General features: G+C 44.6%; 1 protein-coding gene across 1 annotated transcript in view; it reads left to right on the top strand.

The window, feature by feature from the left end:
• Positions 1-6: 6 nt before the first annotated feature.
• Positions 7-14,750, top strand: part of LOC115077500 (vomeronasal type-2 receptor 26-like) — a 173,436-nt gene continuing 158,692 nt past the window's right edge. The window contains exon 1 of the mRNA XM_029579791.1: positions 7-214. Within this exon, the coding sequence (XP_029435651.1) occupies positions 7-214 (208 nt within the window). The remainder of the gene's footprint in view (positions 215-14,750) is intronic.

The following is a 14,750-nucleotide window of genomic DNA, read 5'->3' as shown; positions in this document are numbered from 1 at the left end:
CATAGTATGGGAGTGGAGCTAAATGAGATAATTACCCAGTTGGGACTGAAGGAAGAAGAGAAACTGGTGGACTTATGGCCTTCATGGAGTCTAGACAAGAAGCTAGGCCTTGAAGGAATCCAGAAATATGAGAAAGCTTTTCCTGCTGTTGTTGAACCAAGCCCTGCAGAAACTGGGGTGAGGGAGGTATTGCAGAGCGCATATACACTGGAGAGTAAGCTCTGAACCACTGCCAGGTTGGTATAGCCTGGCACATGAGGGCACAGACCAGGACCCAGCAGATGGTATCAGAACACACAGAGTCAAGAATTAGAAGATCTGGGTTCTTCACCTGTAGCAACCTCTTTCCTCTCAGGTTGAGCCTTGGGTTCTGGGGGCTGGCAGAAATTGAGAGAACCATTTAATCAGGAGGTGGATCCAAGGAGCCCTAGAATAGGAACTGAAGCAGAAAGCCTGTGAAGGAGTCAATTAGACTGTTAGATGATCGAGGGGGTTAAAGGGACACTTAGAGACGATAAGGCCATCGCAGAAAGATTAAATGATTTCTTTACTTTGGTGTTTAATGAAGAGGATGTTGGGGGGATACCCGATCCAGAGAAGGTTTTCATGTGTATTGATTCAGATGAACTAAACCTTGAGTACTGTGTACAATTTTGGTCACCGCATCTCAGAAAAGATATAGTTGCAGTGGGAAGAAGTGTGCAATTCCATGCATAGGTTTGGATTTTAAAAAGTATGTACATACATTTTCATGAAAACATTATGGGGTAGATTTTTAAAAAGTGCGCCTTCGCATACTTTTGTTGGCGCATCAGGCGCAAACAAAAGTACGCTGGATTTTAGTAGATACGCGCGTAGCCATTAGGGATGTGCAGAGCAAAATTTTATGTTCATATTTTTTATGTCCGAAAGGGGGTCCCACTTGCGGCCAATATGGACATAAAAAAAATCCAATGAGTTGGGTATATGTACATATGTGCAAAAAAAAAATTTAAACCCCCTCACCCTCCTTAATCCCCCCCCAGACTTACCACAACTCCCTGGTGATCGAGCGAGGAGTGAGGACGTCATTTCTGCAATCCTTTTGCGAGAAGCATGTGACGTCGGTGGCACGTCGAGTGACGCGGCGTCACGTGATTCCCGGCTCGTTCGCGCCGGACGGCTCGTTCGGCCCAAAAAGAACTTTTGGCCAGCTTGGGGGGGCCTCCTGACCCCCTCAAGCTGGCCAAAAGTTCTTTTTGGGCCGAACGAGCCGTCCGGCGCGAACTTGCCGGGAATCACGTGACGTCGCGTCTGAGTGACGCGGCGCCACGTGATTCCCGGCAAGTTCGCGCCGGACGGCTCGTTCGGCCCAAAAAGAACTTTTGGCCAGCTTGGGGGGGGCCTCCTGACCCCCTCAAGCTGGCCAAAAGTTCTTTTTGGGCCGAACGAGCCGTCCGGCGTGAACGAGCCGGGAATCACGTGACGCCGGCGTCACTCGACGTGCCGCCGATGTCACATGCTTCTCGCCAAGGATTGCAGAAATGGCGTCCTCACTCCTCGCTCCATCACCAGGGAGTTGTGGTAAGTCGGGGGGGGGGGATTAAGGAGGGTGAGGGGGTTTATATTTTTATTTTGGCTCAACAATCGCGATTTCCAACATATCGAACATATCTATGTTCGATATGTGGGAAATCCGATCGTTTATGTCGAATCAATTTTTTAAGTAAAAAAAAAATATGAGTTGCGTTTTACTAATGCGGTCAATCCGAATGCACACCCCTAGTAGCCATGCGTATCTGCTAAAATCCTGGATCAGCGCGCGCAAGGCTGCCGATTTTGTGTAGCCGGCGCGCACCGAGCCGCGCAGCCTACCTCCGTTCCCTCCGAGGCCGCTCCGAAATCGGAGCGGCCTCGGAGGGAATTCTCTTTCGCCCTCCCCTCACCTTCCCCTCCCTTCCTCTACCTAACCCACCCCCCCGGCCCTGTCTAAACCCCCCCTACCTTTGTCGGGGGATTTACGCCTCCCGGAGGGAGAAGTAAATCCCCACGCGCCAGCGGGCCGCTAGCGCGCCGAGACGCGACCTGGGGGCAGTTCCGGAGGGCGCGGCCACGCCCCCGGACCGCCCCGGGCCAAAACCACACCCCCGGGCCCGCCCCTGAAACGCCGCGTCCCACCCCCAAAATGCCGCGCCGATCGGCCCCGCCCCTGACACGCCCCTCTCGAAAAACCCTGGGACTTACGCGAGTCCCGGGGCTCTGCGCGCGCCGGCAGGCCTATGGAAAATAGGCGCACCGGCACGCAAGGCCCTGCTCGCGTAAATCCGGGCGGATTTACGCGAGCAGGGCTTTTAAAATCCGCCCCTATGTGGACATTTCAGCAGGAGTAAATTGTGGGATAGTATTAAATGAATAACTTTCAAAGCAGACTTACTGCATAAATCTGCTATGAAAAAGTGTGTAATTTATTTGATGACTTTCTTATATGCTTGGTTATAAAATTACACCATAGTATTTTGAACATCTTCTGTTTTTTCACTTCCCCACATTTTACTTCATTTATGAGTTTTAAATAATGCTGCCATGCTTTATCTGTTTTTTTGTCAGTTGCTAATGGCTTACATAAACCGTGATTTTTTTTCATGCTGAGATTGATTATTTAAACAATTTTATTGGAATATTTAATTCAATTCTATTGACATTTAAAAAGTGAATCAATGTGATACAATGCTAGAAATGGGGAAAAAAGTATTCTCCCTACCTGAGGGTGTCTGTAAATCCCTGTGATTCGTGCTGATGAATAGGATGGAGAAGACATCAAGTGTCCAATGAAAGCCACGACTCTGCTCTTCTGAGAACAGTCATAACCTGGAACTGCATCCGTATTGACTGAAAATATTCTCAATGTATTTAGAACTGAAATGCTATCACTTATGCAAGAATCGAACATCAGGAATCCCAGAGTAATGTTGGGTAAAATGTCTGTGTTATTGTTGATTTCCTCAATGGCAAAAGCAAAAGCCAGCAGATGTCGTAAATAATTAGCATTTAGTCTATAGGAATATAAGATTTATCAATAAATGCACAGGAATGAATGCATCTTTTAATACATTTTACTTAGATATAGAAATCTCTCAACATTTCTCCTTTCCTATTTACTCAGAAAAATGCTCTTTAATTCATAGAGCTAATCGTCATTCTAAAAGGAATGTGCAACTCTAGTTGAAGAGCATTGCAACCTTTCCCAAGCAAGCTCTGTTCTTTAGCTGTTTTAGTTAATGAATTTCATTTTCCTCACTGGAATTTAGAATTTTATAATGTATTTCATTCATTTCTAGCTTTTCAATTTCCTGGCTTTATTTCTAACAACAAACTTGTGTTTTTATAAAAAGATGGTTATAACATTGAGTTTACATATTCTTAAAGATGACATTTTAGGTTTGCAAAGCATAAAGATAATGGATGGATTAAGGCAGAAAGTATTAGAAGTGATGAATAGAAGTAGGGTATTTTTAAAGAATGTCTAAAAGTAGCAAGTCCCATTTAAGAAAAACCTGAAGGGGCAGGAAAATGTGTTCAATTTAATCATATAGAGCAGGTTTTGTAAAAGTATATCTGTAAGGGACTCTTTGCAAGATATATGCTTTATTTGTTTCTATTATATTTTGCCCTTCTAAGCTTAAAGACTGAATTCATTTCATAGAAACAAGCAATGACCTTCTGCCTTTTTACAGATGTTTCCTGTAGGATAGGAGCTGAAAGGGAGGTTTAGAGTGGGTCAATAAGATCGATCTAAGTTTATATTCTCTAGATATCATACAAAAATTATATTATAGCAGAGTGGACTTGCCTGCAGGAAATAAACGAGAACTTGATACCTATACAGGAATTCAGTATAGCACAGAAAAATATCCAAACAAGTAATTGCAGTTATGAAACTCAAGGGAAATATGGTCGACTTTTGTTAAATAGGCCATGATTCTCATTTAAGGTTTGACATTCGTTTGACAGCTTTGCCATCCAATAAGATTTGGAATGAACTTTAGCCAATTGATAAAGATTTGCTGACATTATAGAGTGTCCTTTTGATTGTCATAAGGCTCAATAATACTTAATGAGATTTCTGGAAGGCTAATTAATCAGATTTACATTTTCTGGCTAATTAATGAATGAGGCCTAGCACTAGATGTCACGATGCTGCTCGCGGGGCCCATCCCGCAAGCAACCTTTCACCTTCTGCTCCGCACCAGCTAGTGCCAGATCTTCTTCCTGGCCTGCACCGCAGGATGTCTCCTTCTTGTGGCCTAAGTTTCCCCGGACCACCGCTGCTGCTCCTCACAGCCTGATGTTGCTGTATGCGACAGGAGGGGCCACAGTTATTTCTTCGGGGCAAGAGCCGCTGCCAGGAGGTCTTTTCATGCGGCAGGAGTGCCACCGCTGACTTCCTCATCTTCGCGTGGCAGGGACACCACCAGAGCCACTGCCTTACTCCTGCATCAGGCCCTGCATAGCTGCACGTGTATGCCTCCTAAATATTTAAAGGGCCAGTGGTGGGAAAAGACCCTTGGTCCCAACAGATGGCCTAATCAGTCCTTGCCTTGGCCAGCCCTATACAAGGGCTCAGTTTCCATTCCTTTTGCTTTCGCATCAGATTTTCCTAGTCATCCATCCTTCTTCTGTCCAACAAGGTCTCCCGTGGGCTGCGTATGTCCAGATGGTTCCATGTTCGCTGTTCCTGGTCACCGTGGATGTCCCTGTTCTTTGTTGGAGCTCCTTTATTGTCTCTTCAATGTCCCTAATGTCCTGATGTTCCATGTTCCTGATGTTCCAGTCATAGTCCTGATGTTCCCATCTCCGGCTCTTTGTCCTGTTTCCAGGTTTCCTGCTTGTCCACCTTTCCTGGCATTCCACCGTCATGGTCTGTGACCAGCCCATGGGAGTTATATAGGGCATTTCATGGCACAAGGCCTGTCTTCACGTCTGCAGTGCAAGTCTCCGGAAGGTCCTTGCACTGCAGACATGAAGGAAGGTCTGTTCCTGAATCTGAGTCTTGAATCCTGTTTCCGGTCTTTGGAGTTCCTTGTTCCTGCTGCTATCCATGCCCTAGACTCAAGCTAGAACCTGCTTCACTTCAGCGTGGCCCACAACCAGCCATGGGTGGCTGTCTAGGGTATACCTCAGTTCAGGCCTCTCCTGAATCTTCGAAATGTTTCCAGTTCCAAGTCTCCACTTACTCACCTGGAGTCTGCTTTGCTTTTGGCATGGTCCATGACCAGCTATGGGTGGCTGTGTAGGGTACGCTGCGGTGCAGTACTCAGGATCAGTTCCAGGTATCAGTTCAAGCATGTTCAAAGGCAAGCATAGATCAGTTCCAGGTATCAGTCCAAGCGTGGTCAGACTCAAGCAGAGGTCAGTTCCAGGTATCAGTCCAAGCGTGGTCAGGGGCAAGCCGAGGTCGGTACCGGGTATCAGTCTAAGCGTGGTCAGAGGCAAGCCGAGGTCAGTACCGGGTATCAGTCTGAGAAGGTACAACCTGGGTTGAGGAAAGTGGAACAAAACTCAGGAATGAAGGGACACAGGAACAGGTGCTGGAACACAGGAAGGACCATGGGAACAAACGAGTAAACGCAGGAACACTGAAACGAGAACAGGAACACAAGAATAGTTGCGGGAACACGGGAACAAACACAGGAACCCAGGAACACTGGAACAAGCACAGGAACACGGGAACACCGGAACAAGCACGGAACACAGGAACGAGGATGGCAACTAGCTCACACAATTGTGACGAACCGTTTGCCAAGGCGAGGAATGGACGGCTGAGCTCTGCCTTTTATACAGACTACACCCATTGCGTGTCCCACATCGGGCATGCAATACCTCTCCAATGACTACCTCACTGACTCACTGAAACCTTATCGACTTTCACTCATTATCAGTTGTCCCATTACATGATTTGAGCACGGATATATACCTCATTATTTTGTAGATATTGTTTTGGATTAAGTTATTGTTCGGAACCAGTTTCAGTTACTGTTAAATGCTTTAGATGTAACAGGTTGTTGTAAATGTAAACCGGAGTGAAGGCGATTTCTGCTATACCTCGGTATATAAAAAATGCTAAATAAATAAATAAATGTCATCGCTGGGCGCTGCAGAGCAGTTTCCCGCCACGGCACCTTTTGAGGTCGGCCCTGTGCGCATGCGCGCCTAGGGGCCGACTGCAGGAAGGTGTTGCATGGGCCTCTCTGTGCCGTGAGAGACACGAAGCACCAGAGCAGGAGGGAACCGGGTCCAGAGTTGAGGAGGCTGAGGAGCTAGGAGCCCGAGGGTACAGATGGCTAGCTACGATTGTGGGAGAGACTGGATGAGCAGTTGAGGCTGGCTCTGGAAGGTGAGCAGGGCTGGTCTCAGCCTTAGCATGGCCAAGGCACGCAACACAAGGTGGGCATCTAAGGATATTTTCCCCAGTAGTTTACAGTTTCAGTATTCAAAATGCACTCATTTCAGATAGGATGAAAGTGGGGTATATTAAAAGAAAAAAAATGTCATAAAATAATTGAAAGAAAAAGCTGAAATAAAATAAAAGAGGCTCTTAGTAGCAGCTGCACTTGAATTTAACCTAATTTGAACTCATGAATATTGTTTCCTAAGAGTGTTCTAGAAATTAAGAGGTAAGACTGTGGGAAGAGATTGGGGTGAAACTTTTGTGTATTCCTGATGTATATTTTTCTCAACCAAATTTCTGGTTTTACAAGTGTTGATATTCAGAAAAATCCCTTTATTGTCTATTGTTTGGCTAAAACAAATTTGGGTGAATATGCTTTGGAATATTTTTAGATACCAATTATAACGATATTACTTAATTTCTCTCACTAGTGAAATACTTCCTCTCATCATCTATATATACATAAAAAGCTTTTGTGGGATGGTCAGTCGCACTATCATGTCTATCTGAGGCCATGAGGTAGCACTCATAAGAGAGGAAGGTGCCTGTTAAAAGACAATATGCTCTGTCTGCAGAGTCTTGTATCTCACTCTCTCTCACACACACACACACACACACACATAAATACACATACACACATACACAGGTTCCACCACACATACACAGGTGCACACACACACACATGCAGACATGTTCTGGCAGTCACACATACACACAGGCATAGGCAAAAACACACTCACATACATAAAGGTAAACACACACAGGTACAGATATCATCACACACAAAAGGGACACACATACTAGTACAGGCAGTCATACACACAGGTACAGGCAGACACACATGTACAGAGGGACACACATACAGGCAGATACACACAGACCCAAGCCCCTCATACACTGGCACAGCCCCCCCCCCACACACACACACACACACACACACACAGGCATATCAGGTGCACCCTTACAAGCACATGCAGAGGTAGGCACAAGCATAGGTAGGCACACAGGCAGACATGCACATACCACCTCAGGCTTCCCCACACACAGGCTCCTCCAAACACACACACACATACATACAGGCACATGACTCACTCACACATAGGCAGTGTCATAGCCACATAGAGGCACAGGCAAGCACACACTTACACAGGCTGTTATAAACCAGAAAACCAGAGCCAACGTTTTATACATTTCTCCTTATCCTTCAATAGAGAAGTATGGAGCAAAAATTTCATTTTGAATCATTTATTCATTTCATAGGGCACAATAAATTATTTGGTTCTGTTCAGATTTTTTAAAATTATTCATTTATGTTTTATTCATTCATTTATTCATTCATTCATTCATATCCCATTGAAGTCAAAGGTTATTTACCAAAAGGAAGAAAGGCATTCAATTGCATCGAGTTTATTTCAATGCGGCATCAAAAGTGGCCTGAATAGCTTAAGGGCTGTAATGAAATAAAATGTTACAAGCAGTGGCTGGAGTTCTCTAAGGCAATGTGAGAGGAGCAAAGCAGCAGCAAGAGCAGCCAGAACACCCCTAGCTTACAAAAGAGTGACAGACAGGGCATGAGCCTCCCAAGGTAGCAAGAGAAGGACAAAGTGGCAACAGGTGGGGTAGAAATAGCTCAGGGCACCATAATGGAGGCAGAAAGCTCCAAAGCTCTCATGAAAAATCCAAGGCAGTGATAGAGAGTGAAAGCAGCAGAAAAAGAGGCATGAAGACACTAATGCACCATGAGAGACACAAAGCAGCCACCCAGAATGGCAAAACCTAACCAAGGTGCCAAAGAGGAGTGAAATATATTAACCAAAGTAGTACAAAGCCATAGGAATGGAGAAGGCAGGGCATATCCCTGGAGGAGTTTTCATGTCATTTCTGTACAGCATCATTAGGGAAAGACACTGGCTGTACAGGTTTGGAGTTGGTATTTCTCTTTGCTGTGTATTTTTCTCACCTTATCAGTATCATCTGCCTCCTCCACCTCCCCACTGAAGCTAAAATGCTACTAACTAGGGGTGTGCATTCGGATTGACCGCATTAGTAAAACGCAACTCATATTTTTTTTTAACTTAAAAAATTGATTCGACATAAACGATCGGATTTCCCACATATCCAACATAGATATGTTGGATATGTGGGAAATTGCGATTGTTGAGCCAAAATAAAAATATAAACCCCCTCACCCTCCTTAATCCCCCCCCCCCCCCGACTTACCACAACTCCCTGGTGATGGAGCGAGGAGTGAGGACGCCATTTCTGCAATCCTTGGCGAGAAGCATGTGACGTCGGCGGCACGTCGAGTGACGCCGGCGTCACGTGATTCCCGGCGAGTTCGCGCCGGACGGCTCGTTCGGCCCAAAAAGAACTTTTGGCCAGCTTGGGGGGGCCTCCTGACCCCCCCAAGCTGGCCAAAAGTTCTTTTTGGGCCGAACGAGCCGTCCGGCGCGAACTCGCCGGGAATCACGTGACGCCGGCGTCACTCGACAGTGACGTCGGCGCCACGTGATTCCCGGCGAGTTCGCGCCGGACGGCTCGTTCGGCCCAAAAAGAACTTTTGGCCAGCTTGGGGGGGCCTCCTGACCCCCCCAAGCTGGCCAAAAGTTCTTTTTGGGCCGAACGAGCCGTCCGGCGCGAACTCGCCGGGAATCACGTGACGCTGGCGTCACTCGACAGTGAAGTCGGCGCCACGTGATTCCCGGCGAGGCGCCACGTGATTCCCGGCGAGGCGCCAAAATAAAAATATAAACCCCCTCACCCTCCTTAATCCCCCCCCCCCCGACTTACCACAAACTCCCTGGTGATGGAGCGAGGAGTGAGGACGCCATTTCTGCAATCCTTGGCGAGAAGCATGTGACGTCGGCGGCACGTCAAGTGACGCCGGCGTCACGTGATTCCCGGCGAGTTCGCGCCGGACGGCTCGTTCGGCCCAAAAAGAACTTTTGGCCAGCTTGGGGGGGCCTCCTGACCCCCCCCAAGCTGGCCAAAAGTTCTTTTTGGGCCGAATGAGCCGTCCGGCGCGAACTCGCCGGGAATCACGTGACGCCGGCGTCACTCGACAGTGACGCCGGCGTTCGGCCCAAAAAGAACTTTTGGCCAGCTTGGGGGGGCCTCCTGACCCCCCCAAGCTGGCCAAAAGTTCTTTTTGGGCCGAACGAGCCATCCGGCGCGAACTCGCCGGGAATCACGTGACGCCGGCGTCACTCGACGTGCCGCCGACGTCACATGCTTCTCGCCAAGGATTGCAGAAATGACGTCCTCACTCCTCGCTCGATCACCAGGGAGTTGTGGTAAGTCTGGGGGGGGGATTAAGGAGGGTGAGGGGGTTTAAATTTTTTTTTTTGCACATATGTACATATACCCAACTCATTGGATTTTTTTTATGTCCATATTGGCCGCAAGTGGGACCCCCTTTCGGACATAAGAAATATGAACATAAAATTTTGCTCTGCACATCCCTACTACTAACTAGAGGCCCCACATTCTCTTCAGCCAGTAGTTGTTCAATATCTTGTGATTCAGGGACTATAGGACATAATTCATCTTCTGGAACAGTTTTTACAAATGCATGAGAAGCAGTAATAATAAAGGAGCATGGTCCTGGATTTGAGGGCTTTACTTCTGCTACCCCTGAAAGTTGAAGTGGTGTAATCCATCAAATATTAATTACCTGATGATGCCAATAGTATCTAAGAGCAGCAATGGATAGAAGAAAAAGACAAAGAGAGAATGAAATTGCTAAAGGATGACCAGGAGTCAGCAGGTACCATGGAATAAAGGAATTTGGAAGAATCTTGAAGACAGCTGAAGAAAAGGACGAACTACACGGAGGTAACAAGGGTGGTTTGTAGCAGCAGCAGCAGTACGGCTGGTGAATACAATCACAAATGGTTGGTGCACAGCAAATCAGCAAGAAAAGTGACAGCAACCCCAAAATATACAGTGAAGGTTGAGGCAGGAAGAAGAATATCATCAAAACTGAAGGGCAATGGGGTTCCAGGAATGGAAGAAGGCTCCAAGGGTATATGAATGGTGTAGCAAGAGTGCAAAGCATGAGACTGAGGATGATACCAAGAGTCAGCAATTACCGTAAGGGAAGGGAATTTGGAAAGAACCTCAAAGGCAGCTGGAATATAGGAGGAACCATAAAAAGATAGCAATAATGGTTTGGTTTGGAAAGACAGAGTGGATGAAACTCCCCAAGTCAAAGAGTGTGGGGTATCACAAACAGCACAGAGGTACAAAAACCCCCAAGGCATAGAGTGTGATATATTGCAAACAGCACAGAGGCATCAAAATCTCCAAGCAAAATGATTTAAAAAAAATTCTATAAAGAACCCAATTAACAGAAGCAAATAAGCAGAAAAGGCAGCTGTAACAGTAGCATTAATAACTCTAAAGGAACCACAAACTGGCTAATCAGTACCCATAATTTCAGGTGTTCTCCATGGTAACATAAGAGATACAGAAGCAGGTGGGGCAGTAACAGTGGCAGATTTAGATTGCAAGACTGAGAAAAGGTTCACAGCCACTCAGAGAAGGAGGTTCAATGAGCTCCATTTTCAGCCACTATGTGGCTTGACTAGTTAACTTGATTAACATATCCAAATACCTAACAGAGTATATTCAGCAGCTCGATTACACGACTGAATATACCCGGCTATCTTAAAGTCTAACTGTGCCATCAATAAATGATTTCCACCTGTCCCTGGAAGACCCCTAACTTATATGGCTAAATTCTAGCTACATATGTCATTAAACAACTAGAATTTATCCATGTACAGCTGGGTAATAGCTGGGTAGCTATTTAGATGGATATATTTTCAGTTATCCATCTAAATGGCTATTGAATATCAACCTCAATGAGTTAGCTCCCTGGGAGCAAAACACTTTGCATTGATTTTCCAAAAGTTCAAATTCTGATCCAGACAGCAGATAGGCTCCCATGAAATCATGGTCTGAGCCTGAAGGGGAGAGAGCACATATAAAGTAAATACACTGACTGCTGAAGACTGGAGGTATTGGAATTGCTCACATATCTATAGGAGACCACAAGAACATAAGAAATTGCCATACTGGGTCAATCCAAAAGTCCATCAAGCCCAGCATCCTGTTTCCAACAGTGGCCAATCCAAGCTACAAGTACCTGGAAAGTACCCAAAAACTAACTATATCCCACACTACTGATGCTAGTAATAGCAGTGGCTATTTCCTAAGTCAACTTGATTAATAACAGTTATCCAAACCTTCTTTAAACCCAGCTACACTAACTGTTTAACCCCATCCCCTGGCAACAAATTCCAGAGTTTAATTGTGTGTTGAGTGAAAAAGAATTTTCTCTAATTAGTTTTAAATGTGCCACATGCTAACTTCATGGAGTACCTCCTAGTCCTTCTAATATCCTAAAGAGTAAATAACCAATTCACATTTGCCCATTCTAGACCTCTCATGATTTTAAAGACCTTTATTATATCCCACCTCAGCCATCTCTTCTCCAAGCTGAACAGACCTAACCTCTTTAGTCTTTCCTCGTAGGGGAGATGTTCCTTCCCCTTTATCATTTTGGTCGCCCTTCTCTGTACTTTCTCCATCACAACTATATCATTTTTGAGATGTGGCGACCAGAATTTTACAAAGTATTCAAGGTGCAGTCTCACCATAGAGGGATACAGAGGCATTATGACATCCTCTGTTGTATTCACCATTTCCTTCCTAATAATTCCTAACATTCTGTTTGCTTTTTTGACTGCTGCAGCACACTGAGCCGACGATTTCAATGTGTTATCCACTATGATGCCTAGATCTCTTTCCTGGGCGGTAGCTCCTAATATGGAACCTAACATCATGTAACTACAGCATGGATTATTTTTCCCTATATGCATCACCTTTTACTTATCCACATTAAATTTCATCTGCTATTTGGATGCACAATTTTCCAGTCTCACAAGGTCCTCCTGCAATTTATCACAATCTGCTTGTGATTTAACTACTCTGAATACTTTTGTGTCATCTGCAAATTTGATTACCTCAATCATCGTATTCCTTTCCAGATTATTTATAAATAAATTGAAAAGCACGGGTCCTAGTACAGATCCTTGAGGCACTCCACTGTATACTCTATCCCACTGAGAAAATTGACCATTTAATCCTACTCTCTGTTTCCTGTCTTTTAGCCAGTTTATAATCCATGAAAGGACATCGCCACCTATCCCATGACTTTTTACTTTTCTTAGAAGCCTCTCATGAGGAACTTTATCAAATGCCTTCTGCGAATCCAGATATACTATAACTACCGATTCACCTATATCTATATGTTTATTAACTCATTCAAAAAAATGAAGCAGATTTGTGAGGCAAGCCTTGCCTTGAGTAAAGCCATGCTGACTTTGTTCCATTAAACCATGTCTTTGTATATGCTCTGTGATTTTGATCTTTAGAATAATTTCCACTATTTTTCCGGGCACTGAAGTCAGGCTAACTGGTCTGTAGTTTCTCAGATCTCCCCTAGAGCCCTTTCTAAATATTGGGGTTACATTAGCCACCCTCTTGTCTTCAGGTACAATGGATGATTTTAAAGATAGGTTACATTTCTATTTGTACACCCCCCTACCCACCTGAAAGCGTGTTGACAGTACACCTGAAAGCGTGTAACCAGTTGTTTTTTTCAAAAATCGATTACTGCAATTCCCTCCTTCTAAGTCTCCCAGCAAACATAATCAGACCCCTGCAGATGGTACAGAACTCCACTGCTAGTATCCTGACCAACACCAATAGAAGAGAGCACATTGCACCCATACTTTGTAACCTACATTGGCTACCCATCAAATTCAGAATTCTCTACAAAGTCTTTACGATAATTCACAAAGCCACGTACAATCTAACACCTCTTGAGCTTAACTTACCTCCACAAAGCTTCCAGACCTATCAGATCTGCCTACAAAGGCACTCTTTATGCCCCCCCCCCCTCCCCAGTAAAGACCGCCTTAAGGAAACGTGTCCTATCCACTGCTGGTCCCTCGCAATGGAATGCCCTTCCCCCAGATCTCCGGCAACAACCATGCCCTCTAACTTTAAAAAAAACCTCAAAACCTGGCTATTCAAACAAGCGTTTCCATAATCGAATGAACCTTTCTCTAACTCAGGAATGATCTACCTCGGCTCTCTAAACAAATCTGTTTACACAATTAATGAAGTACAATCTCCCTCACTATAGGTCAAACATTCTCCTCTCCTGTCTGGATTGTACTTTCTATCTGGTCTAGACTGGACTGGACTTAATATCTTACTATCTTAGACAAGCTCTTATTGTATATTTACTCGCATTTTTTGTATTGTGTTTGGAGTTTGCTTATTTGACATTCCGCTTCTCTTCCCACGTGCCTCACATTTTAACAGTTTCTATTATTTAACTTGGTTCTATCCCCAGGTTCCTAGTTCTATATATCCCCTGTTCTGTGTAATGCTTTTTGCAGCATTCTGTTTCACTGTAAACTGATATGATATGTAATTTTCCACATGAATGTCGGTATATAAAAGTTAAAAAATAAATAAATAAATAATAAAGAATGTAGCAGAGATAGAGAAAGATATATGCTGCTTAGCCCTGAATTACTGGGGATTTCAGGAAGATTAATATATAGTCTCAGACAAGCAAGGGAAAAAGACTTGTCAAAATCTATTTTAAGAGCAGCCCATTCATTTTCATTCACTCAGCACAGAAAGGATTATTTCTTGAATTCCAGAGAAATCCCGGCATCATAATTTAAATCTTGACTAGGTAACAAGTTCATAATTGGATTGCTGTCCCAAATAGTGGGAAATATTGAGCAAAAATGTTTTGGGTATATTTTCTTTTGTATTTTATTAGGCATAACACATTTTCTGTTTGTTTTTTTCCCATACTAAATGCTTGCTTACTTGTTAGGAAGTATTTCCTGAATTGTTCTTATGTCACTTCTATTCCATGTGTTATTTAGGAAGCATAAAGACCAAGGGTGGGGATGAGGGTGTGTTATTCTACAAAATTATTTAGATTCAAAGAAATAAAAATTGTTGAAATGAAAATAAATATTTGCATAGAGTTCAAGTACCCTTTATTCACTTCAAGAGCCTTCACTCTGCTGCTCCTCACTACTTCTCCTCTCATATCTCTTCTTACCCCCTCCTCATGAACTCTGCTAATTCAGCAAGTCACTCGTATCTGAGTCCTTTCTCCCAGCTCTGTGCTTCCAACCTTTCCGTTCTGTATTCTTGGAATGGACTTCCTCTGTTGCTGTCATGCAAACTCTTTCTAAAACCCAACCCTGTTGAGGCTGCTTTT

Source organism: Rhinatrema bivittatum, chromosome 16 (assembly GCF_901001135.1).
Source record: "Rhinatrema bivittatum chromosome 16, aRhiBiv1.1, whole genome shotgun sequence".
Lineage (NCBI taxonomy): Eukaryota > Metazoa > Chordata > Amphibia > Gymnophiona > Rhinatrematidae > Rhinatrema > Rhinatrema bivittatum.
This window is presented reverse-complemented; position numbering and strand designations above follow the sequence as displayed.